Raw genomic sequence first — 26,189 nt, 5'->3', positions numbered from 1 at the left:
CCCAGTCGAAGCTTTCTTTCTACCAAGCTAGCTGTTCAGCATCTCTCCCACAAGCCAAACCAGAGCAAAAGCCCATATCACTCTCCGTCCCACGAGAAGTATCAGACGGAACATGCTGCGCTGGATTGATCTCCTTTCCAGCTGCCTTTTCCAACTGATAATGGCCATTCAAGATACCTCTAACGCGATGCTGAAAGTATAGAGGACCTTGCTCCATCTTAGGATGCATTTCACCATTCACAAACACACCAGCGTTAAGATTCTTCTGTGCATTTTTGCAGAGCCATTTATCCTCCGCTAAGATCCTCTTGAACATCGCGTCAATAGTCTGGAAACCCTCATCAGTGGCGTTCTTGTGTCGATACACCTCGTATTCCATAGAGCAATGGCCGGGTGAATTAGGAACGCATCGCATCATGTAGAAGAAGTTGGGACTATAATATTAGCTGCGTAAGGGAAATTTGAAAGATAACTTACGAGACTGTCATGCAAGCGTTGGGGAAGTAATAGTTGCTCACGATCCTGAGACCTTGTTCTTCCATCTCAGGTTTCGTGTTGGCAAAGTGCTCGATGTTACCGCCCTTGGTATCGACTCGGTAAGCCGATAGATCAGCGACATCAGCTGCATCTGGATGTGCGGTTTTGCAGTGATAACATTCGTTGTAGTTATCAGCCAAAGTCTTCCAATTGTAGTCACCGCTCATGCCCCAAGTATGATCAAAACGATAGTCCTCAAAATTGAAGCCCTTATGTCGTGCCATCTGATCAATGTTCTTGAACTCGGTTGCGAAGTCCTCAGGTGTGTTTGAAGAGTCGAGATTGATCCAGATGAAGCCCTTGGCATCAACAGGCAGAAGACCGTTGTTGGTCTTGTCAAAGCCTTTCATGTCATCATATCCTGGAGCTTTCGCAAGTTGACCATTGAGACCATACGACCACCCATGGCTTTTGCAAGAGAGAATACTTGACTTTCCCTTATCTTCCGTCATGATAGGAAAAGCCCGATGTCTGCAAATATTGTGAAATCCATTGATCTGTCCCTGCTTATTCTTCACAAGAAAGAACTGAAAGCCCGCCTGCTCAAACCTGACCCACGAGCCTGGCTCGTTGAATCTGAGTTTATGAGTAGTAAGGATCCATTTCTTGGCAAAGATAGCCCGTCGTTCAAGTTCGTATACTTCTGGGGATCTATACCAAGACGCGGGTAATGCTCGTGCTGTGGAAGTAGTGTCTTTGAGAAATGCGGGGACGGGATCTTTATGGGGTCAGGAATGTGAGAGATACCTCGCTAGTAAGGATACGAGCGCGGCGAGGCCAGCGGCTGAGAGGAGATAGTGTATGAAAGAGGGAGATATGGAAGTGGACATGTTTGCAAGGGTTAGACAAGGTTAGGCGTTAAGCTGGTGTTGTATTGGCGAGTCATGAGGGGGGTCTTTATGAGACTACTCTACGTGGCTGACTTCATGTGATGTTCTATTTGACTATCGTCAACTCGGGCTCTGGCCGTTGAGGAGAATAGACCGGGGAGATCGATTCCGAGTCCGCTGTCAATTGGTTGTAGCGTGGAGACGGAGCCTGTCGTTGAAGACACGGGATGAATCCGTGTTCGGTCCGTGTCCGACCTCGGGGGTGAGGCTTATCATGATAAACACGGAAACTAACCCAAACCAAATGACAACTCAACTACAGACACTCCGAATAACAACAGGAAACATTGGGATTCATGAGTTCTTTGATGAGATATACCGATAAGCTGAAGAGGCATGCATGCTCTGCGGAATGCCAATATTGAGATTCACGTCTGAACATTACTCTATGCGACAGTGACAAAGGAATACCGTAGCCATTTGCCATTCCGTAACTATTACCAAACACATTCAGTCAAAACGTAGAAACCGCGCCTCCCGAACAGTCTCGCCAAAGGCCATCCCAGTCCCATTCCGCCCTAAACAGATACAGTAGACCTAATCATCTTGGCTAGATCATAACACATCCCCCTATTGGTGCCCATATCTCCCCCGCCTTCGCTACCCTCCTCAGTTTGTGGGGTAGCGCGTATCAGTTTCCACTGAAGCTTGGATAGCCGAGCGGCCAAGCCTGGAGAATTATCATGGAGAATTACCTGATTCGTGTTTAAAGGAGACTTTGTGTCTCCATGTTTGACGCAATATCTTTGCATACTATCTTCTGCATCGTATGATTTGAGAGTTTGTTATAATGTCGAATATTGAGGTCCCTGCTGCTTCGGGTTCTGTTAAGGAGAGGAGTGATCGGGAGAAGGACGTTATGGCTGCTGATGATGTTTCGTATCATGTCAGCACTGTCAATGAACTTGGTAACGTTGTTGATCCCGTTTTGTCGGCCAAGATCAATCTTGTCAACGAGGTAAGGCCACTGAGGACAGATGAGTGTTGATCATGCTGACTTTCAAGACCATCAACGAAATCGGGTGGACCAATTTCCATCTCAGGCTCTGCTGCCTTACAGGCTTCGGCTTCGCAGCTGACTCCCTGGTAGCTTTCCTCCAGAGCGTTGCAGCCGGCCAAGCCTACCTTGAGATCGGCCATGGAGGCTATACCACTGGTTCGACCATGGCTCTGTACGCCGGACTCCAGATGGGAGCTCTCTTCTGGGGCTTCGGCGCTGATATCATCGGTCGACGCATTGCTTTCAACATTACTCTCTTCATCGCTGCCATTGCTACCATCGTCGCAGGAGCTGGTCCCAGCTGGGTTGCTTTCTGTGTCTTTGTGGCCTTTCTTGGCTTTGGGGCTGGTGGCAATCTTGTCTTGGATCCGACTGTCATGCTGGAGTTTGTGCCTGCAAAGCAGCAGTGGGTTATTACTGCTATGGCTGGATGGTGGGGTGTTGGTCAAGCCAGTGCTGGGTTCATCGCCTGGGGTTTCTATTGTAAGCTACCTCTCCCGTCCGACCTCTGTGGGGTTGGGACTAACTCAACATCTTCATAGCTCGAAATGATTGGACTTGCGTCGCTACGGTCGAGACATGCACATGGCAGAACAACAAATCATGGAGACTCATCATGTTCACCGGCGGAGCCCTCATGTTGGTCATGTCCGCCCTTCGTATTCTAATCATCCGACTCCCTGAAACTCCAAAGTTCTTGGTTACCAATGGCAAAGAGGAAGAGCTTGTTGATATGCTTCAGAAGCTTGCCAGCACTTACAAGCGACCTTGCTCGTTGACACTTGAGGGCCTTCAGGCTTGTGGAACAGCTCATACTCCTGAACACGGTGGGAGCAAGGGATTGGCTATTCGTGGTTTGGGTAAGAGTCTGGTTGGTCACGTCAAGGGACTGTTTTCGACAAAGAAGTTGGCTTTGTCAACTTGTCTCATCTGGTTGTCTTGGACATTAATTGGCCTTGGATATCCTCTCTTCTTTCTCTACCTCCCGTGAGTTCTCCTAACCTATGTACTAAATGGGTCCAGACTAACAGATTCAGATCCCTTCTCAGCAGCCGTCTTCCCGACTACCAACCGTCTTTTACCGAGACCTGGCGCGATTACACCATCACCAACATCTGCGCCATCTTTGGCCCTCTGATTGCCGCTGGTCTTGCTGAAGTGAGCTTCCTCGGACGACGGTATACAATGGCTATCGGAGCTGTGATCACAGCCATCTTCTTCTTCTGCTACACCATCATCAAGACGCCAGCCCAGAATCTTGCCATCAGCAGCTGCATCTGTAGGTTCACTGTGTCCGCCACGTTGTTAGTACTAACAAGTCTTAGCTGTTTGCATCAACCTCTACTACGGTACACTCTACGCATACACTGCTGAGGTGTTTCCATCTGAGCACCGAACTACAGGCAATGGTATCGCGGTCTCGCTCAACCGTATCATGGGTCTTCTTTCTGCCGTCATTGCGGTGACGGCTGATACTACCACTATAGCACCCTTGTACATCTCGGGGGCTTTGTTCTTTGTCATGGCTATCGTTTCTGTTATTCTGCCATTCGAACCATATGGTCGAAGTGCATCCTAGAGAAGGGAGGGCCTCAAGCTGTATTAGAGGTTCAAACCTCGAGTTCCTGTTGTGTCAGTGTATTGTTAAGTAGTCGTCGATAGTAGTATGTATTATTTGAACTGTTTCCCTATACCTTGACTTTTAAAATTGATTCATGTCCCACCAGTCCATGTTCATACGAAAGTTCTCCCCCATCGGTCCAAGATTCTCCCAAGGTCCCCAGGCCAAATCATGCGTAGTCACATGTTCATTACTAACCCCATGCTGTGCCGTAATCATACCATTCTCTACTGTCTCTTGTGGGTTCGTGTCTGTCCTCTCAGATACCCAAGCTGGAGGTGACGCGTATTGAGCTGTTGACTCTCGCATGTCTGTTGGCGGTGAACTCGTCTCGGACCTTGGTAGACCATCTTCGTCTTGGGTAGCTGCATGACCACCCCAAACGTCTCGGCCGTGAACGCTTTGATCATGGTAGTTGGGGAATTGAGGTGCCGCCACGTCCAGTAAGACCCAAATGAGAGATGTTCTGACGACGGCTGGTGATGATTTGTCTGTCGCCATCTGGGTTGAGCGATCAGTTGACTCGATGAACTGATCCAGAGTATGTTCCTGATTTAGGCGTCAGTAATCAGTAGAATATGTTTCTGCGGTGAGTACATACAATTGTCTTGCATACTGGCCAACATGTTGCCATCTCTCGCACAAGATTCCGGCAAACCTCCAGATTTCTCACAGAAGATGCCTGCAGCTGACTATCATTGGTTCTAGTCCAGTATAGATGCAATGTACTGGCGATGGCAGCGGCTTGAGCAAAGAAAGGATCGGCCAGTCGAAGATTCTTCTCCTCCGCTGTTCGAATCAACCTCGAGACCCAAGTGCAGTGCCTCAAAGCCTTCAGGTACGATGCTCTCCAGAACGAGTCGCCTCCAAGTCTACTCTTTGGTGTTTCAGCCATTACTGTATACAGAGATGGGTGATTGAGGACACAGTGAATGGTATGGTAGGTCATCTGAACCCTTAGCCATGGTAACCAATCCATCCGGTTATTCTCTACCTCTAGGGGAGAAAGCTCTGGGAACTTTGTTGCGTTATAGCTCAGGGAGATCGGCCAGATCATTTCAATCTCTAGCAGCCGCGAACAAAGTCTGGTGTAGTCGGAATCCGGATGCCAAGGACGTCTGGCTAAGCCTTCGAAGCATTTGGCGACGTAGAGTCTAACGTCACCCCATAGCTCGCAAATCTTTAGGGACTGGGACCAAACGTCAACGAGAGTCTCTCTTAAACCAGATTCTGTGGCTTTTGGAGCTGGAATGCAGGTTCCTAGAGAATCTCGGGTCTCGACCGTGAGCATTTGAGGTGCGTCGATACTAGTTGGTATGGAAGGCAATAGGACTGGCCTGCCGCAGGAAGAGCTTAGGCACTGAATACTCCAAAATAGTCGGGATTTATCTTGTGAGACTGCTGAGCTACTTGGGTTGCGCTCACTACCGGGGAGAAGCTGGATCATGTTCTGAACCGTTGCTATGTCGAAGCCAGCCATGGGTATATTGCCCACTACGGCAGCGTTAGTGAATTGCAAGGATGTCTTATAAAGAACTGAATATGGACTTACAGATAAAGTTGTAATAAGCTAGTAGACACAGCGCCTGGGCACACCTAATAGTCACTCTGCCCTCCGCAATCTTGAGCATGACACCTCTCCGCGCAATTTTGTTATAAGAGTCGGGACTTTGAAGGTTATCCATGGGCATATCCTCCGTGTTGTAAGTCATACTTAGAGCCAACATGGCATAGATCAGTTCCTCGGATGTATCGGAAGGTAGTAGAGGGCGCTCGCCAAAAAGCCAAAGAGGTTGCCGATGAATATGGCGAAAGTAAAAGTCAATGGCTCTTGTAGTTACTTCTGTTGGTATTGACGATCTGTCTTTGATTAGCACTTATAAGCTTAGTGGGTAGGGAAGAACTTACATTATTGGAAGGGTAGTGTGAGGCGAGGTTGATGAGAATGATGGTATACGGTTATTCCTGTCTGACGTGGAGGTTGGTGTAGTCTCTTGCATTGATGGAGGACTATATATCATCAGTTTGTATGACCTCGCTGTACGAGCTAGAGTACTGTTGAACATACACAACTCTGCTTATTAAGTTGTCCAACTTATCCTCGAGTTGTTCAAGTCGACTTGACTGCAGCTCTTAGTCAGAGGTATGAGATACTTGGATGAGTAGCCCTACCATGCGATTTTCCAGTCTACTAGTGGTATCCTCACTGATAGGATTGGCCTCAGTGAAGGAGCATTGCTGACGAAGACGTGTACATGCTGAACATCGCGGTCTTTCACCTGGGCAACGGATCTTTTTGCGACTGTAACCTCATCAGCAATCACATCTGCTATTGTCAACAGTGATAAATGTACCGGCAATTATCACAGGCCTGAGCAACGCGTCGATATTGTCTTGATCTTGGGGCACTCATGCTTATGTTTATTGGTGTGATGGTATGGCTTGTGGTGAGATTGGAGAGCGGTTGGTGACATTCAGAGTTGGTGCAGATTATGTATGCTACGCGTCTGACTACTGGGCCTGGCACTTGAGTCAAAAGTGCAGGGAGGAGCGCCACTGGCTCTCGGCCTGCTTAAAATTCCGGGTCTTGTCTTATCGGGCACATAATTTTGCGATAAGAGACGTGGCTTGCAACGGCGAATACCTTCTTTTCAACGGGCTCAATTGAGGAAAAGTAACTTTATAACGCGTTGAACTCTCTCGTGTGACTATTGTGTTATTCTGAGTTTTTATTCATTTCATTAAGTTCGTAACATGAGCGACGTTGTCAATGGGTGCTGACCTGTTGTTCCAATGCACTGGACTAAGTTTTCAGTTTGGTGAACGACAGCAACCCGTTACATGAGATGACCATGAACTAGACAGGTAGCTTGAGTAACTCGTATCTCTTACAATCATATAGTGACAATTAGATAATTCAAAGTTTATAATGATATTTTATAAATGCTGTCTAAATGCTTATGCTTCTACAACTTGCTGTCTGCCCCTACCCTAGGGATGCCAAAATTGGAGATATCCTCCTTTGTCTCACCATCTATCGCAAGCTCCGCCAACACACGACCAATCGCTGGCGCAAACTTGAACGCATGACCTCCACCTAAGCCAACAATAACATTGGGGTGATTCTTCAAAGGACTGATGACGAATTGACGATCAGGTGTGATAGCGTATTGACAGGTCACTGTTCGAATGGCTCGTCCCTTGTCCGGTATCAGACCGCCCATAAAAGAGGTCAATTCGTCGAATAGATCGTCAGACGGGACAAAGGTGCGTTCTTCGGGTGTCATGAAGTTGTTAGATGTATCGCGGCCTGCCTTGATTGTTGGCTCGCCGTAACTGGGGAACCCGTAGAAATATCTGTTGCCAGCCCAGATCCATACAGGAAATTTGGTATCATCGAATGGCGTCACATCAGCTGGCTTGTAGTAGGTGACCTGCTCTTGCATGATCTGGAGCGGGATGTTTGTGCCAAGTGGAGTAATGAGCTTGTTGGTCCACGCGTCGCAAGCCAAGATAACCTTGTTAGCGTGGAATTGACCTCGAGATGTCTTGATAGTCATGCCCTTGCCGTTGGAATCTGGGATCAATGCATCCACGCGTGTCTTCTCCTTCAAAACAGCGCCGTTGGCACGAGCTTGATACTGCATTGCAGCCACAGACTTGGACGCATGCACGATTCCTGAGTCGGCAGTGTAAATAGTCTGAACGCCTTCTGCAATGTCAAACGAAGGCCAGCGCTTCTTGACTTCTTGAGAGCTGAGGACCTCATACGGGATATTGTTTGCATCAAGACTCCTCATGAATTCAGAAGCACTCATGCTCTTCTCGAATTTGTTCAGAGATGCTCCGTCATCAGCCAGTTTGGGGAAGAAGACAACGCCGCCAGTGATGGTGAGCATTTGAAGACCACTTCGACGTTCTAGCTCAGCCCAGTCTTTGTAAGCTGCACGGGCTAACGCCACATAGTCTGGTGAGCCATAAGAGGTTCTGACGATACGGGATGTGTCGTGTGAGGATCCGTAGATGTTGCCAAAGTCATATTGCTCGAAACCGATAACAGTAGCTCCTTTGATGGCGGCGTGATAGGCTGCTGCGCTACCGAGAGCACCGAGGCCAACTACGGCCACTTGGAAGTTGCTGGTTGACATTGCAGAGAGTCTGACTAGAGGGATAATACAGAGACTGATGAGAGATAAGGAAGTTGACTTGGCCTGCTACTCTCATACTCTCGTCACAACGCCCTTCCTTATAATCGCGTCTAGGCCGATATAGCACGAACCTTATCTTATCTTATCAGGCCAGTTCCTCAAGTTTGCGGGGTACATCAGGTCATGAGATAAGTTGGTTGCCCGTATCCGTACCCACTTGACGTTCTACGGAATTTCCGTCCCCACCGCGGATTCTCACGGATTCTTCAGCCGGGCACGACCATGCTACGAGTCTGGGCCAGCAAGACAAGACATCTGTTAGTAATAAGTCCGTGACTATCACCAATGCAGAGGAGATCCAGCGTCTATCGCAAGAAGATGCCTCTGTACGTTTGACATATATTTCGCTGCCTTGGGGCTTGATGAAAATAACCACATAACAAGTCATCCATTTAGCCATTGGAAGAACTACCCTAACGTATTTGGTCTTTTCATTGATTCGCCTCTACACGTCCCCAGGTGATTCCTTGCGGGAATGGTCTTTGAACGAAGTCGATCGGGCAACACATCCAACACCATGAGATTCTCGAACAACTAATACAGGTGACAAGAGACGCTCTTTTTGTCAAACCTCCTTCGGAGGCACACGTGACCTGGTGAATCTCCCGATGGATCTCCCGATGGATCGCGGCAGTGGCACTCTCTGGATATAAGCCGGTAATAAGAGTTTACACATCCTTGGCGGCAACGGCACCTGGGGGGCGACAGTGCGGCAACAACACCAGGCGTTACACAGCGGCAGCGATACAATTGGGCGCCGTGGTTGATGTATCCTTGAGAGCAAAGAGGGGTTAAAGGGTTACATGATGGCATGCCGAGGGAGCAGCCGAGGGAGGCTCACAATCTTTCTGTTTGCATTTCACCCTGTAAATATTCCAGCCTCAAGCCAGTCGCAGGTGTTCAATTTCACATAAAGCTGCATTCATTGTTCTTGTTCAATTGAAGATACAAGCTATTCCATTATTCTACAACTCTTCCTTCGTCAAGCGCTTCCATTATGGGGATAAACTCATCAAACCCAGCTGAGCCCGCGATTATTCCGTCGCAGACAATGGATAATACACCAGTCTTGGGCCAGAAGTCCACTGTGGGCAAAGTGGTAAACGGCTCCACCGCTCATGCAAACGGGGTCCATGAAGCATTCACTTGCAAGGATGCTCCAGTCGAGAACCAACGCCCTCTCAAGGTCCGTGTGATTGGCGCTGGGTATTCAGGCGTCTATCTCGGCATCAGAATCCCCCAGCGTCTGCGCAACATTGATCTCAAGATCTATGAGAAGAATGAAGGTGTCGGAGGAACGTGGTGGGAGAATCGGTATCCAGGTTGTGCCTGCGATATCCCATGTAAGCAAAAAAACTTCACACGACATTGCAAGTTGTTGACATTTCTACCCATATAGCCCATTCTTATCAGTACACTTTCGCTCCAAATAAAGCTTGGTCAGGGTTTTATGCCCCTTCGCATGAAATCTGCGCCTACATCGATGGCGTGGCGGAGAAATACGGTGCCAAGCGCTTCATTCATCTTGGACACCGAGTAACCAGCGCAACTTGGAATGAATCCGCCAAGAAATGGTCTGTCTTGCCTTCACTTATGTCGACCAAATACTGACAGGATCTAGGAACGTGACAGTTGAGACAAACGCAGGGGAGAGCTTCGCCGAGGAAGTAGACGTCGTTATTGCAGCGAGAGGTAATCTCAACACCATCTCTTGGCCTGACATTCCTGGCTTCGATACCTTCAAGGGCAAGAAGATGCACTCAGCAGCCTGGGATCAGGAATATGACTTTAAGAACAAGAATATTGGTATCATCGGCGGTGGTTCGAGTTCGATTCAGATCGTGCCAGCACTGCAAAAGGTCGAGGGCGCCAAGTTGAGCTGCTTTGTGCGTAGCAAGGTCTGGATATCGAACCGCTTTGGCGATGGGACGATGAAGCAATTGGGATGGGATCCTTCTGAAATTGAATGTGAGTTCTCAAGACTGACTTGAGTGAAATTGAATTGTCTAACATGCGAATAGTCTCGGCCGCTCGTCTGGCAGAATTCATCAAGAGTGACGATGAATATCTTCGATTCCGTAAGCGCATCGAGGACGACGGTAACTTGGTCCATCTTTCAACCCTCAAAGACTCAGAGCTGCAGAAAGAGTTTGTCGCCATGTTCTCAAAGACTACCAATGATGTCCTAGCTTCACGACCTGATCTTCTTGAAGCGTTCTCACCAGCCTTTGGTGTTGGATGTCGTCGTTTGACGCCAGGTCCAGGCTATCTCGAAGCTCTGACTCAACCCAACGTCGACTTTATCACAAAAGGTATCGAGAGCATCAATGAGAAGGGCCTGAAGCTCACAGGACCTGAGGGCCGACAAGTAGACATCGATGTGTTGGTCTGCGCAACGGGCTTCCAGACTAACTACACCCCTCCTTTCCCTGTCGTCGGCAAACAAGGAGTGACCTTGAAGGACAAGTTTGATCCGTTCCCGGCGACGTATCTGAGCTTGACGGTGGATGGCTTCCCCAACTATTTCATGATGCTCGGACCCAACTCAGCCATTGGCGCTGGTTCTCTGACCTGTCTTCTCGAGGCACAGGGCGATTACATCGTCAAGTGCATCCGCAAGCTCCAGAAGGAAGACTACATAACCATGGAGCCTAAAGCATCACGCGTCAAAGACTTTGGAGATTTCGTCGGGGAGTACTTCAAGAAGACAGTCTACATGGATGATTGCAAGTCATGGTACAAGATTGGAGGCGGACGTGGGGACAAGATCTCTGCTCTGTGGCCGGGAAGTGTCATGCATGCACTAGAGGCGTTGAGGGCCCCGAGATGGGAGGACTTTGAGTTTGAGGAGATGCATGAGAATAGGCTTAGATGGTTGGGCAATGGGTGGAGTGTTTGTGTTATGGAGGAGGAGGAGCAGGGTGATCCCAGTTGGTACGTCAACCCGGATGTAGTGGATGTGCCACCTGAAGGGAAGCCAGAGAGGGATCCCAAGTATCTAGCCAGACCATTTTCTTATTGATAGAATTGCTCTTTCCTCAATAAATTCACATCTTCATTCTCACAAAGCCAGTCGCCGATAAACACTTCATTGTTCAAAAGATGATCTTTGCTGCTTACATCTAAATTAACTCCATATCCGTGATTTACATCTCAGTTAATCAATGAGTCCTTGTATAATTTCTCCAGTGGTCCTACAACACACTGATAAAACTCTGCTCTGAAGTCCTTCCTTGTAAAATCCGGAGGCGAATGGAAGCCACAGCGTAAACATCGATCAACCACTGCATTCCACTCAAGTGCGTTGTTGAGTGCGACGGCCTTGGAAAGTCTCTCCGCTGTGTTGAAGTCCGTCAATTCTTCCGTGATCCTATGGTCGTCAACTTCTTCTTGTGCCTCTAGTGTTGCTACGGTAGAGAGCTCAACCAACGTCGCCCCGAGTCGAAATATTGCTTCATTTCGAATGACCATCTGGCGAGTCGTAGTCTTATTAAGCTGAGGTCCTTTAGTGATGGTAGACGATGGGAAGGTCTGCATGACGAAGGTGCAGTCTTTGAAAGACATTTTTGAGTTTCGTGGCAAGATATGTATATCGTCAGTGGACCACCAATCTCCAAGCCATGAAGTTGCATGTAGTTGAAGAAGCGAAGAAGCTAATAATAGGGCCAACTCGTATCTGTCGGCTACCGCGCTGCCAAAGGTATACTGCGTACCCGGCTGACCCTTGTTCGAGAGTAAATTGTAAAGAGTGATTGTGTTCCTCGGCCGGTCTGAAGCAAGAAGTCGCCCGGGAAAATAAATGTAGTGCTTGTGCTCTTCCTGAGGTATATATCCTATGCAACGAACTGCAAGCTGGCAGGAAGGTTGCGCGAGCTCTTTGCAGAGATCCTTGATATGCTTCTCCACCTTGAGATTAGGTGAAGCAATTACACTCAATGGGGCGAAAGCAACACCTCCGGGAGATCGAGGGAGATTCCCTGGGAGATTTTCACTCTCAACTGCTTCAAACTCCGCATTCTTCCAGACACCACTTTCCACAGCTTGCCCATTATCGCCTGTTTGAGGCATCTTGAACGACAACTTGAATCTATGAGATCCCTTCTTTCCAGTCGCTCGATCTTCGAGCTGGAAATGAGTGACGTGAGAATTCACGCAGCAGCAAAGCCATCCCGAACAAAGGGCGCTGTGTAGACTCATCGCCGCCTGCCTGATAGAGTCCCAGTAATTTAGATCTACCTTCTTCGGCTGAGAAAGTGCTGTCTGTGCTTGCGTCAATATTCCTGGTGTCATTTGCTCCAACTTTGTGTTGTACTTTTCGATATCCTCGAGCAGTTGCTTGTGCTTGCTGTGTTTTATGCATTTCTTGATTTTATGCCATGTTTTCTGGTTCTCGTATTCCGTCTTCTCGTACCATTGCTAGGATAAATGTCAGCGAGTCTACCATACGATATAACTGCCAACCCTTACCTGTTGCTTGCCCATGCCTACTACTTTCCCCAACTTTTCAAGCTTCTCCTGGATCTGTTTCATTATCTCGGTGTATGCATAATAGCGGTGTCCGAGCTTGTCTCTGAGGCTCCTCTCTAGACCTTCAGTTAATGCCTTTTCCCAATCGTCCTTAGTAGTCTTGTCTAAAAGGTCTTCTAGGTCCTCGTCTTCAACCAGACCTCTCAACAACACACTGCAAGAGTGCCTGAATCGTGAATGCTCAGCATGCAGCGATACAATAAGATCGTTCATGGCGATTTTATGATGCAGGAGTACCTGTGCATCATTCTCGTAGAACTTTAGTCCTTTGACGACAATTGGTATTCTATGTATGGTTGTTAGCATTGTCGGAGGCGCTTTTCTAGCATACTTACACTCCAATGATAAGTCCTACTACTTCAAATCCAGACATTTTAATAGCTCTCCTGTAGCCCACAAAGGCCTGTAGCAGAGAAATTGATACTTATTCCGTCGTTGATAAGAAGAAGATGGGATGGAGGCGAAATTTTATGTGAGCTTCGTCAGCGTCTGATTACGATTGCCGGGGGGTTGAAAGACGAATCAGTGACTTTCGATTGAGAGGGTGGAAGCGCTGTGGCGCCCTGCAGTCTCCCGTGGCACATAATGATTGGCGTTGGGAAGCTGTCTGTTGGTTCCAACATGATCACCTGCATATGTTGCCAGAACTGGCGACTGCACAGTCAACCCCTCTCTCTGTGAGCAACTTCCAGGGCATGAGGCATTTACTTTCACTCAGGCTTCTGCCATGTCTTTCGCAGAAATGGCTACTATCAGCGATTGTTATATCCAATGCTCTAAGTCTTTCAGCCATCTGATCAAGAGCCTTGATACATCAACTAGTGATGCCAATGACGGAATACCTCTCAAAGGTATCGCGAATGAATACTCACGTTTCGATGTATGGGCCGGAAGTGTCGGGGCAAAGCATGGCCCTAACAAGCGAATCTCACTTGACTATCGCCTCAGATATTCTAGCTTTTATGCTGCCCGAGTTGTAGATATATTGCAGCGCCTTGATAGTACCCTCAACACTGGTACACCTATCCTATTGTTCCTCTAATACTTCTAAACTAATAGTCGGTAGCATCCGATCTCATACTTGGCAAACGGCCAATGGCCGAAGCAGCTCAGCCCAAGTTTGACCGACAACGAGACAATGACTCAGACCAATCGTCCATAACTTCGTCAGCCGAAAGCTCCAGTTCTGACGAAGCCGATATGCTGACTCCTGAGCGTCAAATTGCTGCACTATATGAGTCGATCACCAACTCAGTGAGGCATCTGTACTCGCTTGCGATGGTCATCAGACAGCCAGTAGCAACAGACAGACTATCCAGAGCGTCCAAGATCACAGTCGATCATTTCGTTTCGTTTGATCAGCGCCATGTCGACGAATGCTTTCCTGGCGCTTCCGCAGTGCTCAAGAAACGGCTTGCTAAGGCAATTACTCGCCGCCGTCAGCTGCTTATATATAATGAGCAACACTACCGGAAATCCTCAGAGCCTCAACCATCGGATGTGACGACAGCTGCAGGTCATATCGCTCGAGATGAGCCCCAGGAAAAAGCAGAACAGGAAATGCCACCTCCTCCGGTTACCACCCACCCAATAAGGAATCTGGTCAGAGACACCCCAAGCTATGCCCCTACCATCTCCAAAGGAAGCCTCCTGGCGAGTACCGAAGCAACCAAATTCATCCCCCCAGTCGATATGAGAGAAGAACCCGATGTTCAGTCAGAATCCGGAACTATTACGACGTTTGGATTCACTGGTAAGGATAGTGTAGGGATCCGAGTACCTCCTCGCCCGCAGGACGACAATGGCGAAGCGCTCGATCAGTTCCTATGTCCCCTCTGCTATCATCTAATTGAAGTGAAAGGCGAGAGAGCATGGAAGTTGGTAAATCTTTCGAAACTCAGTAATAGCATTACTAACGTAGTGCAGGAGACACGTGTTCCGCGATCTTCAAGCGTATGTGTGCACTTTCGATAACTGCGAAACACCTGATATCTTATTCGAAACACGCCAGGATTGGCTGAGACACGAGCTCGAGAACCACCGAAGAGAATGGCACTGTAATGACCCGAAACACAAACCACACAACAGTGAGACGGAGTTCATTGAACATATGAAAGCCCTCCATGAGCTACAACTTCAAGGTCCCCAGCTCTTGTCTCTTGCAAAGTTATGTGAGCGATCTAGCTCGGCCGATGTCGTAACTTGCCCATTGTGTAGAGATGGATGCCATGACGTTGTAAATGGATTCGAGTGCTATAAGCCTTCGTGGGTCATTCGACACGTTGCTGATGACAGTTGTCCAGAATCGTTTGACAGTGGTAAATATCTGTAATTCTGCAACCAGAAATGACATTAGACTAATACGACTTAGAGAAGACAGATATGGCCAAGCTTCCCGAAAGACACTTCAACAAGATCACAGATAACGTTCTCACAAAGGTGGCTCCCTGGATAACTTCGCTGCCCAACAACTTTGCAACAGATGACAATCCGACCCCAGATTCCACTGAAAAGCCGCATCAAGATCATCTTACCATAGGACAAAGAGGACCTTGCATCATCCTTTACGGTGACTTGAAGCGTCACATTGGTCAGCACTTGGAGCGACTAGCCTTGTTTGCACTCAATAGATCCAAATTGATGCCCGATGATGGAATGTCAGCTCATACGGAGGATGCAGTCGCGAGGTCTGAGACAAGCCTCGAGTCATTGCAGTCTGACAACAGTCAGGAAGGTCATGAACATCAGGATCATGGAAACGATGCAGCAGATGTCGCATCAAAGATGAATATCACACTTGTTGACTTGGCAACATACGAGGCTCAGTACCACTACCAAGTGTTGAACCATGTCCATGTGAAACTTGAAGAAACCGAGCGACTTATTCGAGAGACGCTCATTGAGAGTGTGTTCGAAGATCAAGGGCCTACAAGTCACGATTTTATCAGCAACCCACATCTCTTCTCACCAGACGGCAGCCTGCAAGGTATCATCACGATGGAGTCAGTACTTTCGGCCATTGTCAAACCAGGAGAAGCGTTACAGAAGGGTCGATGCCGCTATATCGTCATGACACCTAAGCTCAAAGGTCAGCGGTGCGGCTGCAGGGGGTTCAATCATAACAAATCTTTACCTGGCGCCACTTGCAACTGTGGTCATCGATCCTCCTTTCACATGGCCAATACTAATATCCTACCACCAAGTACTAATGAGTCCGAGATTGATGCAATTCAAAATCGAGTACGAGCCTCGGAAGAACTCGCGAATCCACAAGACCGTGACCGAATTTCCCCTCCAAATCGTATCGACCCCGAGACTTTCAAAGACACAGTCATTTACACTGTAGCGCTTGGCAAGAAGCTCTTTTCCATTTTAGTTCTAAGCGATCTGAAAGGGGAGGAACTCTGGCATGCCATGCACTTTTTCAACAAAAACAAAATCTGCGATGAAACCTTGCCACTTGAGGAATCGGACCTCGAGAACTTGTCAAAGTATATGTACGAACTTTACGATCAAGACGATACTGAACCGACAGACATTGATGACCTTCAGAGAGAAGAGCACAGAAACACATTGTATTCGGAGTTTATCCTCATCTTCTTCAGCTACTATCAGTGGAGCTTTTGTGCGCCTGTTCTTTCTAGTAAAGAGGCCCTCGTAGTGAGGCACCAACATGAAGAGTCTATCCTGCCATTCACAGAAAAATGTACCAAGACGGACGAAGACTCCTATGGACAGGCAATCAAATACAAGATTCACCGCCGTCATCTTGTGTCAAATGACATGGTGAGTTAGAAGCAAGACTCGAAAACCTTCTGTTTTCACGGGGCTAACAACTGAGACTCATAAGACTCAGAACCCGGTTTATATCACTGTGACACGTCTGTCCTTCGAGCCAATTTGGCAGAGAGAATTACAAAAGCTCAAAATAATTCAAGGACTAAACCAAAGGCACATCGTCAAACTCATTACCACGTTTCGTCGAGGGGAAACAGATTTTTATTTCATTTCTGAAACATCAGATGGCGGGAATTTGAGAGATTTCTGGAAGACATTCCCACGAGTTTTGACCGCTAGTTTGGTAAGATCTGTGATTGAGCAGCTTTATGGGTTAGTATATGCTTCGAGCCAAGTAAACCTGGCGACTGCAACCATCGAGGGTGCACTTGCTAGTAACGTTGGCCTGTGTCCAGAAAACATACTCTACTTCAAAGATGATAGTAGGACAGGCCATAACATCGGCACATTGAAGGCATGTCACCAGTCAGTTGCTACCGAAATTGTGCCAGCAAGCTCAGCGGAAGCGCAATTGTATGCGCCACCTGAACAGGGGTTGCTATCAGAAGGATCTGTGTGGAATTTTTTCTTCCGTGCAGATGATATGTGGGCCATGGGATGCATTGTTCTGGAGTTCATGGTCTGGCTGTTGTACGGCCCTCCAGGTCTGAGCGAATTCCACAATGATTTGGAGTCAGTACATTCTGGCCCAGACTCTAACAGGCGCTTTTGGGAGTACATATCCAACCATGCCAAAGTCCATAATGTTGTACTACGTTGGATAGGTCACATGGCCAAGGATCCTGTTTGCAGAGAAGGAAAGACTGCCTTGGGTGACCTCCTGGAGCTCATTAGGGATAGACTACTAGTAGTCGACGTGATTGCTATGCAGAATACACCTAAGCCAGGCGATGGAAACGACAGCAGTTCAGGAGACCTCGAAGCCGAGACAATTGCTGAGCTGTGGAGCGAACATGAAGAGCTTATCACCAGACTTTACCAAGATGAGGGTAGAAGGCTACAGGAAGTACGTGATATCATGAGGACGTATTACAACTTTGATGCCTCAGCCCGCTCCTACCGCCAACATCTGAACGAATGGGGAATCAGTAAGGATATCAAGAGCGGAACGGATGGAGGGCCACGGAGCTCAGGATCAACGCAGCAACCTCGAGCTCAAGCGAAGGAAGTCTCAGAATGTCTGCATCGCATTTTGACCAGAACTCAAAATGAGAGTTACTGGCTCCCAAGCGCCTCTCTGCCGCCACCCGATATAGCCTCTAATCATCGTTAATGACGCTATCCTTCTGCGACGGACGTTATGACATTCGATACATAACGAGATAGAAGAAATTGAAGTCGATTTATATTTACTATGCCTTATTCCATAATCCCTTTAACAATGAACTGACACTCGTTCTTTGTAAAGGATGTGGACTGACCTAAGAAGTAGCCCAGAAGAGTGGACAAGTCTGAGATTCGATATCTTCAAGACATTGTAGTTAGAAGAGATGAAAAGGAACTCAATTATAGCGCCTGCTTCTGTAGTAAGATAACTATTCCTTGCCACTATTGGCCAGAGCATTAAAATTCTTCTATAGTATTGAATGAAGAGTGTTAGCTAGGTGACTGTTAAGTGGCTAAACTTTCTTTATTAGACTTTTAACCAATAGAGTCTTCATCCTAGTCGTCCTGTTACAGTAAGAACGAAAATATGAACAGAAGCAAACTATACGTCTCAGTCTAGTAGTGTAATCTTGTAACTGCGTGTCATTTTGCGGTGCCGCTAACTACGACCTTGCGGAGTATGCACTCCAAGCCTGAGAAAGATTATCTAGACCTATCTCTGACCAAAGACGTTGTACTTCCTTAGATGGCCCGGCCACAGTCTTGAGCTTATCTCCCGCTCCCTGGCTCTCTGCCTGTGCTCCATATACTCTCAGATCTTTGGAAGCATGGAACTCACCCCAAGGCTCCTCCATGTTTGTGAAACTAATCACATCTCGAGCAAAGTCCGTTGCGGTCTTCTTCTGGGAGTCATCCATGAGGTGATTGAAGTTCAGGAAGAGATATGCTATGTCAAGACAGTGAGATGAGCGACCTTTGTGTGGCCCATCCCATGGATTCGACTCGTTAAAGTAATAGAGCCACGACTGAGATGGCCAGTGGTTGGCATAGTGTCTTGATGTAGCGAAATACTTGAGGTCTGTCCCGAACTGGAGAATCTTGATGCGAGCTTCATCATCGTTTTCTGTTTCCGGTATTCCATAGAGACTGAGAAGGCTGTTCAGCCTAGCATGGTGTTCTTCAGGAATGGCCTTGATCAAGGATCTGGCGAAACCTTGTGCCAAACCGGGATCTCGATCTGCGAACAAACCTAGAACTTCGAAGACAACTGCATCAAAGTCCGTCGAGCCAATCATTAGAGGAGGCTTGTGTTGAGCTGAACGTAAGTGAGTCTCGAATGATCGGAATGACGGCAGTTGGTCTATCTCAACTACAGGCTGTAGCGGGACTGACATGGGAATCTTGGATAGAATGTCCTCCGGAGAGATTTCAATCAATGCTTTCAGCTGACCCTCGTTCGACAACGTGGAGTCTATACCCAGACACTGGAGCACAGATTTATATGCATCTTGGGCAACGCGCTTAGTTGCCGAAGCAACAGCCAAGTTGTTTCCGCTCAAGCAAATGGCGCGATCGAAAAGAGATTCATCTTGCAAGTCCAAGTCAAGGAGGTGCAAAACAGAGCCTGGCAGGAATCGTCAGCTGACATGTCTAAAACATCAACCTGTTACGAAGACTTACAGCCGCCTGCGCTCTGGCCAATAGCCGTGATGCGAGTTGGATCGCCTGAAAATCCGCCAATATTCCGACGAACCCATTGAAATGCCGTCTTTTGATCGAGGATGCCTCTATTTGGAGCGACACCTGCGAATCTAAGCTCATTACTGTCCAGAAATCCTGCAACTCCAAGTCGGTAGCTGGTTATAATCAGTAACAGAGCTTCTAAATAACTGGGTATCTACCCATTCGCATCAAGGCAGCTTACTTGATAGATACTCCAATGATCGGCTTTCCGATAGACTGCGAGTATGCGACGATTGCGGCCATTTCATAATGCGGAGCCCCGCTGTCACCTATGATGAATGCACCTCCATGAATGAACACAAGGACGGGAAGTTTTGCATTGTTCTCGTTGAGGGCCGCTTCTGGGACGGTGATATCGAGAGTCAAGCCGTCCAGGTCAGACATGGGGCGGTCATCGGGCTTGTCAAGGGCCTTCTGAATGAAGCCAAACTCAATATCGCATGCTAGTGGTGGTCTAACAACAGTCGGGCTGTGAAGAGGAGGGAGCATTAGCGCCCGTCATGCTCGCAGATCTGGACAACGACCTACCCTCTCCTTGTCGCATCAATCTTTCCTCCATCATCGGTTTTGAGCTCTGCACCCGCAAAGCGATGAGCTAGAGTGGCATACTGAATGCCCAGATATTGCACTACGCCTTGATTATCTAGCTTGAGGCCTTGGATATCACCCAATTGGGCATGGTTAAGCGTACACGCCATGATTGGAGCAAAAAAAGAGGGGAAGGCGATATTATCAAATGTTTACAAATGGCGGAGTACAGAGGGGAACACAGCAATTGTAGCCGAAGGGAGGAATTTAAGACGTCAACGAATTTCATGCAATGCAAAGTCATGAGTCTTTCTTACCATCAATGGCGGAAATCTTGCTTGCTACCCCAGATTCCTCCCGAGGGCGCTATCGGATGGCCCGAGGTGGGCATATTCCTACCTGTAGGTGCACTTGCCGCCAGATCGTACCTCAAATATGATGTGGATGAACATCATTCCCCGGTCCAGTAACTTGTCATGCATGGGTAAGCGAGTAGCGTGGAGTTGACTGGGATTACCCCGCTAAACCTGGGGCATGATGCATTCTACCCGCTCGCTTCCCCGCACAAGATGCAGATGTGGTATCACTAACTCGCAAGCGTTAGAGTCTCGGCTCTGGGGACGGCAGATGCACATATTGATACTGGATTCAATCCCCACTAAACATCTTGAATGAATTGACAAGCGGCAAGTGACTGCAATCAATATTCTCATCATGCCTCGTCCCAAGGTTCGTGCCGAGGATCGTAGACGCGCTGTCATTGCATGCGTCCCTTGTCAGAATAGCAAGAAGAGATGTGACGGGCAGACCCCATGCGCCAATTGCCGCCGGCGGGACTACGTCTCCTATTGTATCTACGATCCCGAGGCTGCTCGACCGCGTCGCAAAGCACAGCGTCGAGCGATGAGTCGGAGTAGTGACATTACTGCGAGCGGTAATGATGACTGCTCCAGTCTCGACTATATCGTTTGTTCTGACGTAGCATTGTCCGTAAATGAGCGCGATACACCTGAGCGGGCGCAGGCACCCCAGACGCCAGAGTCGACAGCTGCACAACAGACGAACGAAACCCCCGACACAGCGTTCTCGTCTTGCATGTCAAATGTTGAAAGTCAAGACAAGGGTTCGGATGGGGAGAACCGTGAGTAAATGATACCAAGGGATAGCCATTTGAGCACCTATAGCTTACTGGCTTGCAGTATCAATGGGCGATTCCGCATCACTGTCGTTCCTCGACTTCCTACGTCACACATTTCTCCGTTACATGGGGCCATCGCCATTCACTGATAAGGAGCGCGCCAAGGCTATGCTCGAGTCATCGTATCCTCAGGCCTCGCACGACATCGCCGAGGACAGCCCAGATAGCCAACTGACCTTGGAAGAGAAACGAGACTATATCCAGAGATTCTTGGTGGCGGTATGAACATACTCACTAAAATCCATATGCACCGGACTAATATTCCATCTCAGACAACTGGCATCATATACATTTACTCCCCCAAGCAACTATACGAGCTACTAGAACAGACTGAGGACGACTGCGGCTCTGGTTCATCCAAACCTTGCCAAAAACGTGCCATCATCGACTTGGTTATTGCCGTCGGCGGACAAGGTTGCAGAACGAGCCCAAAGACTCTTTATCACGCACAGAAGCACTTTGATCGTGGTCAAAAGGTCGCTTTTGAGGGTATGCTACTGGACCCTACAGCTGACTTAGTAGCTATCTTTCTGATGATGGGTATCTACATGGTTAATGCGTGCAAGAGAGACGGAGCTTTTATATACCTAGGCGTTGCGACGCGCGTGGCACATGCGATTGGTCTACATCAACCCGAGTCTTATCGTAATCTGTCACCGGAAACACATCGATTCAGGTAGGCGACACACTGATTTGGGCCATGATAGCCAGAGACTGATATTAATGTAACCCTAGGCTTCAAGTATGGAAAAGCCTCCGAATCTTGGACATCGCGTTCGGGGGAGTCCTCGCCCAAACCCCAGCATCATCTCCTAGACGCGGGATAAGCAATCCGACGTTTTCAGTGCCAGACGGTCCAGAACCATGCACACCAGAGTTTACATCCATGTCCGCATGCTATGGAGTCTGCACCATTCTTGAACAGATCATATATCACCTCAACGACAAACAAGACACAAATCTAAGCTCGATAAAAGACCTCCTCAGACAATTGAGAGAGTGGAGCTCGGCACTACCATCGAGCATGACAAATTGCACGGTCAGCTCGTCCATTTCACCAGAGCAGTGGTGGCAAACCTTGGGCAACTTTGCTGTCTCTGCCTTTTATTATTATGCTGTCATGTTGGCTACTAGACCGATTCTGATTTCCTATATGCTCGCCAAGCTGAAGCGCTTGGACCGATCAGATGGAACTTTAGGGTCGCATCCTGCAATCGATCGAGAGACGAAGGAGTTAGCTCAGGTATGCATCGATGCGGCTGTCTTGTTGGTAGAGACAACGCGGAGAACGGGGTCTGCTGGCCTGCTTATACAGAACATGACATTACTCAAGTAAGGACTCTCACCTCCCCTCAAATAAAACAAGTACTAACGGCAGATCAAGAGCCTGGATATTTAGCGCCTGCCTCATAATGGCCTTCTCCCTCTTCGTAGAAGCCACGCTATCCGAAAGATCAACAACGTTCGAGACAGAGGCAGCACTGCACAGTGGTATTGGCATTATTCGGGATCTGGATCGTACAAGTCCCCAAGCCCATCGCTACATTGATGTGTTAACAGAGCTTCGCAATGCACTACAGAGCTACCGCGAGCGTCTCATCCCACCTCGGAGAAAGAGCAGCGGACAGTTTCTCAGCCAGATCTTTACGTTGGACCAGGAGAAGAGTACACCAGTAGCTCCATACACTGAGATGGCCGGACTGGCGTCTGCAGTAGTACCGCCTGAGCTTGGTGATGAATCATCTGGGGGGTTGTTGATGCTGCAGCAGGTGACAGAGGCGACGCAGAATATGAACAATATGTGGCGTATACCAGATGAAGGTCAGGCATTCGTTGATGAATGTCTGCCCTTGGCAATAGGTGGATTGGACGTGCACTGGAATGGGATATCAGTGCAGGGAACGGATAACTTTCTGTTTGATACAGAACCATTTACTGAGATGCTGAGTCATTTCTAAGCGACATGATATTCTTATGTAATTCTACTTATATATGCAGGCGAACTACCTAATTCTATCTGAAGTACTTAGTTATCCCCAACCAAAGTCTTGAGCATTTGCGCAGGTGTAGTCTTGGGAGGAGCTTAAGCCCTATGCAATCGGGCTGATTATTAAACAGACTTCTTATTAATACATGGTTGCGGACTCCGCTGTTGTTAATATGGAGCTGCGGACTTTGTTACGTTTTGTTAATTACGGAGATAACTGCGCACAGAAGAACAAGACTGACGTATTGCTAATTGAGAAGCCTTGGTGGAATTAAATCTTGGCAATAGACTCTAACTCATACTAAACCAGAGTTGAAGGCATAGACGCTCATACAAATAATGTTGTACTTACTGAAGACGGCGCATATTCTATATATCGGACCATTGATCACCCTAAAGGCAGACATTAGCAGACATACCCTCAAAAGGAAATCACATAAGCAAATAATAGTCCTCACCGTTCCAAAGGCCTTTTGTCCCCGCCAAAACTCTTCCGTAAGAGGTCCAAACCATTCAGACATGGTCCTATCGATGCCCTCCTCTGTGTCATACCCTCTACCACCAGCGACCAGAACAGACTTCCCACTCAAAGAGTTGTCAGTTGCGAGCTGAGTGACAAACTGCGCAACGTCCTTGGGTGAATTCAGCGGGAGATGATGCTCGTCCCAGATCGAACGAACGTTATCGATCATCTGCGTATCTGTTGCCCAGGGACACACGGCGTTGATGCGAATGTTGTACTTGGCTGAAGCTAGCGCTCGTAAGGATCTCATCAGCCCTATAATGCCATGCTTTGAAGCACTGTAGGCGAAGAGACCGGCAGCTTCGACTATTCCAGCGATAGAAGAGATCAAGACAATAGACTTGGACAATTCATTTGGCTTGGCCTGGTCCTTATCTGCCTTCATAAAGGCGATTGCTAGTCGACAAAAGAGAACAACGCTCGTGAGGTTGATGTCGATGACATTCTTGAGCGGCTGGGGTTCTGTCTCCACCGCGTCGAGGGTAAGTTGGTCCGGTCCAAACCAACCAGTCGGTTCTACGACAGCAGCGCAAGAGATTGCAATGTCGACATGACCTCGCTCTTCATAGGCGGTCTTGAAGAGCTGAAGTTGTTGGTTGTAGTTGCGAACGTCGAGCTTTTGGAAATGGACTGAACCGTTGCTGTGCGGTATGCTCGAGTGGACATGACTAACCATTTGACGGCCCTTGACATCGTCCAAGTCGCCGAAATAAACATGGGCGCCTCTCTCGTATAACAGGGAAACCGTTGCTGCTCCAATTCCCTGCGCACCGCCTACGCACATCGTTTATTAGTAACATATAAAAAACAGAGGCCGATGAACCCTTGGTGGTGGAATTCTGGCCCGTACCTGTCATGACAACCACCTTCTCCTTCACATTATCTGCGATATCTGAGGAGAAGAATATCTCGGCCATGTTGGTTTGAAGTTGGACAGACAGAGAGGATGCAAAATGGCAAAGATTGAAGTGTTGTCTCCGTTGGAGAAGCCAATTGGTTTTGAAAGGTCCTACTCCGTACAGGCTACACTAAGTTATTGGATGGTCTAGATCTCTGCGGTCGTCCTGTAGGTGCTGTTGCCGACAGCGGGGGTGAGCCCCGGACACCCGGCATTCCCGCGCGGCATCTACACCCATTGATATTAAAAGTTCCGCATTTCCGAGCTGAATAAAGACTGTTCATCTTTTTTTCCGGCCCGGAAAACGTAATTAGGAACTTGACATCAGATCTTAGAATCACCAAGTCCAGCCATTCAGTCTTCACACTCTCACTCCAACCTATCTACCCTTCCAAAATGTCGCCGTCAGCTGATTCAACTACTGAGACGTCTTCTCAGGGCCTACCTCTGTCCATCATTGTTACTGGGGGCGCCAGCGGTATTGGGTTAGCCATCACTCGTCACTTCGCTGCCCCGGGTTACATGGTGGCTGTCCTTGATGTCAACTCAAAGACAGGACCTGATGTCGTTGCGGAAGTGTCAAAGAAGTACCCCCAAGCGAAGTTGAGCTTCAAATGGTGCGATGTTTCGTCTTGGGAAGGGCAATACGCGGTTTTTGATCAGGTCTATCGCGAACACGGAGACCGGATTGACATTGTTATCGCCAATGCAGGAATCTCTGATCCTGTGGTCGGAGCCCTCGATTGCACGCCGACAGAGTTTCCACGGAAGCCGAACTTGAGAATGCAAGATATTAATCTGAACGGAGTAATTTACAGTCAGTTATACCATCAGTGAAAAACCTTTCATGTTTAGACTAACGGGTTACTGTAGGCGTTGGTCTTGCGGTGCATTACATGCTCAAGAACGAGATCGGAAGCCGTCTCCCAAATTCGAGAGGCTCCATTGTTTGCACATCGTCATCCGCAGCCATCTACCCGTTCCCAGTCTCACCCCTCTACTCCGCAGCAAAGTCTGGGATTATAGGACTGGTTCGTTCCATGGCAATCAGGCTTGAAGAACCCAAGATACAGATCAACGCTCTTGCGCCCGGAGTCTTGGGTAAGTCCACCTCTCTTTATGTGACTACCCGCCTGCTAACAGATGATGCAGAAACAAACATTACTCCAGATAAGGAACTCTTCAAGGCGATGATAATTACACCACTCTCAACATTGACAAAGGCTGTTTCACAATTTGTGACAGACCCCTCTAGGACTGGCCAGGTGGCGGAGCTGAATGAGGAGACCATTACACTGAGACCTCATGCGGATTTCGCGGATGCTGGAGCAGAGCATAACAACAAGATGTTTTACAAACTAGGTCATGCTTAGGATACTATAAATGAATTTGATCCTGTTTTGTATTTATTTACAAAGAATCTGACACTCGGGTCTTCTTGTTGTCTCATCTGAAATGCCTTATCATTACAACGCCAGTCAGTACTGTCAGCCCTCTATTTGGAAACACACATATCCCTCCAACGTAGAATGGGAGATTACCCATATGTGTTAGCGGTATTGCTCCCTTGAGTTCCATGTCCGCTGCCGAATTTTGAGACAGTGCATACAAGCGGCAAAGGGAG

General features: G+C 48.1%; 11 protein-coding genes across 11 annotated transcripts; 5 read left to right on the top strand and 6 right to left on the bottom strand.

The window, feature by feature from the left end:
* Nucleotides 1–19: 19 nt before the first annotated feature.
* Nucleotides 20–1,367, bottom strand: FTJAE_2031 (cytochrome P450 monooxygenase oxidoreductase; the record flags this gene model as incomplete). Its single annotated transcript, XM_037348183.1, has 3 exons — nt 20–434; nt 478–1,113; nt 1,285–1,367. The coding sequence occupies 3 exons, from the start codon at nt 1,365–1,367 to the stop codon at nt 20–22; spliced, it is 1,134 nt and encodes a 377-aa protein (XP_037210845.1).
* Nucleotides 1,368–2,217: 850 nt separating this feature from the next.
* Nucleotides 2,218–4,006, top strand: FTJAE_2030 (synaptic vesicle transporter SV2; the record flags this gene model as incomplete). The annotated part of the gene is made up of 5 exons (XM_037348182.1): nt 2,218–2,385; nt 2,433–2,910; nt 2,970–3,414; nt 3,465–3,706; nt 3,753–4,006. 5 exons carry the CDS (start codon nt 2,218–2,220, stop codon nt 4,004–4,006), a joined length of 1,587 nt encoding a protein of 528 aa, XP_037210844.1.
* Nucleotides 4,007–4,029: 23 nt separating this feature from the next.
* FTJAE_2029 (uncharacterized protein) lies at nt 4,030–6,048 on the bottom strand (the record flags this gene model as incomplete). Its single annotated transcript, XM_037348180.1, has 5 exons — nt 4,030–4,052; nt 4,270–4,597; nt 4,650–5,542; nt 5,601–5,908; nt 5,957–6,048. 5 exons carry the CDS (start codon nt 6,046–6,048, stop codon nt 4,030–4,032), a joined length of 1,644 nt encoding a protein of 547 aa, XP_037210843.1.
* Nucleotides 6,049–7,014: 966 nt separating this feature from the next.
* Nucleotides 7,015–8,196, bottom strand: FTJAE_2028 (sarcosine oxidase; the record flags this gene model as incomplete). Its single annotated transcript, XM_037348179.1, has 1 exon — nt 7,015–8,196. One exon carries the CDS (start codon nt 8,194–8,196, stop codon nt 7,015–7,017), a length of 1,182 nt encoding a protein of 393 aa, XP_037210842.1.
* A 1,111-nt stretch (nt 8,197–9,307) lies between these two features.
* On the top strand, nt 9,308–11,278 carry FTJAE_2027 (uncharacterized protein; the record flags this gene model as incomplete). The annotated part of the gene is made up of 4 exons (XM_037348178.1): nt 9,308–9,599; nt 9,656–9,830; nt 9,878–10,224; nt 10,278–11,278. The coding sequence occupies 4 exons, from the start codon at nt 9,308–9,310 to the stop codon at nt 11,276–11,278; spliced, it is 1,815 nt and encodes a 604-aa protein (XP_037210841.1).
* A 131-nt stretch (nt 11,279–11,409) lies between these two features.
* FTJAE_2026 (uncharacterized protein) lies at nt 11,410–13,156 on the bottom strand (the record flags this gene model as incomplete). The annotated part of the gene is made up of 3 exons (XM_037348177.1): nt 11,410–12,672; nt 12,724–13,069; nt 13,119–13,156. The coding sequence occupies 3 exons, from the start codon at nt 13,154–13,156 to the stop codon at nt 11,410–11,412; spliced, it is 1,647 nt and encodes a 548-aa protein (XP_037210840.1).
* Nucleotides 13,157–18,350: 5,194 nt separating this feature from the next.
* On the bottom strand, nt 18,351–20,129 carry FTJAE_2024 (para-nitrobenzyl esterase; the record flags this gene model as incomplete). The annotated part of the gene is made up of 4 exons (XM_037348176.1): nt 18,351–19,312; nt 19,369–19,544; nt 19,613–19,900; nt 19,960–20,129. 4 exons carry the CDS (start codon nt 20,127–20,129, stop codon nt 18,351–18,353), a joined length of 1,596 nt encoding a protein of 531 aa, XP_037210839.1.
* Nucleotides 20,130–20,673: 544 nt separating this feature from the next.
* On the top strand, nt 20,674–22,493 carry FTJAE_2023 (transcriptional regulatory; the record flags this gene model as incomplete). The annotated part of the gene is made up of 4 exons (XM_037348175.1): nt 20,674–21,100; nt 21,159–21,376; nt 21,430–21,833; nt 21,893–22,493. The coding sequence occupies 4 exons, from the start codon at nt 20,674–20,676 to the stop codon at nt 22,491–22,493; spliced, it is 1,650 nt and encodes a 549-aa protein (XP_037210838.1).
* Nucleotides 22,494–22,569: 76 nt separating this feature from the next.
* Nucleotides 22,570–23,115, top strand: FTJAE_2022 (transcriptional regulatory; the record flags this gene model as incomplete). Its single annotated transcript, XM_037348174.1, has 1 exon — nt 22,570–23,115. The coding sequence occupies one exon, from the start codon at nt 22,570–22,572 to the stop codon at nt 23,113–23,115; it is 546 nt and encodes a 181-aa protein (XP_037210837.1).
* Nucleotides 23,116–23,435: 320 nt separating this feature from the next.
* FTJAE_2021 (NADPH-dependent beta-ketoacyl reductase (rhlG)) lies at nt 23,436–24,584 on the bottom strand (the record flags this gene model as incomplete). Its single annotated transcript, XM_037348173.1, has 4 exons — nt 23,436–23,445; nt 23,497–23,513; nt 23,564–24,441; nt 24,518–24,584. The coding sequence occupies 4 exons, from the start codon at nt 24,582–24,584 to the stop codon at nt 23,436–23,438; spliced, it is 972 nt and encodes a 323-aa protein (XP_037210836.1).
* A 377-nt stretch (nt 24,585–24,961) lies between these two features.
* On the top strand, nt 24,962–25,938 carry FTJAE_2020 (glucose 1-dehydrogenase 2; the record flags this gene model as incomplete). The annotated part of the gene is made up of 3 exons (XM_037348172.1): nt 24,962–25,382; nt 25,439–25,666; nt 25,718–25,938. The coding sequence occupies 3 exons, from the start codon at nt 24,962–24,964 to the stop codon at nt 25,936–25,938; spliced, it is 870 nt and encodes a 289-aa protein (XP_037210835.1).
* Between the last annotated feature and the right edge of the window lie 251 nt (nt 25,939–26,189).

This window comes from Fusarium tjaetaba (assembly GCF_013396195.1).
Source record: "Fusarium tjaetaba strain NRRL 66243 chromosome Unknown NRRL66243_c0000036, whole genome shotgun sequence".
In the NCBI taxonomy this organism is placed as follows: Eukaryota; Fungi; Ascomycota; class Sordariomycetes; order Hypocreales; family Nectriaceae; genus Fusarium; species Fusarium tjaetaba.
Note: the sequence above shows the minus strand (reverse complement) of the source record. Positions and strands in the feature narration are given on the sequence as shown.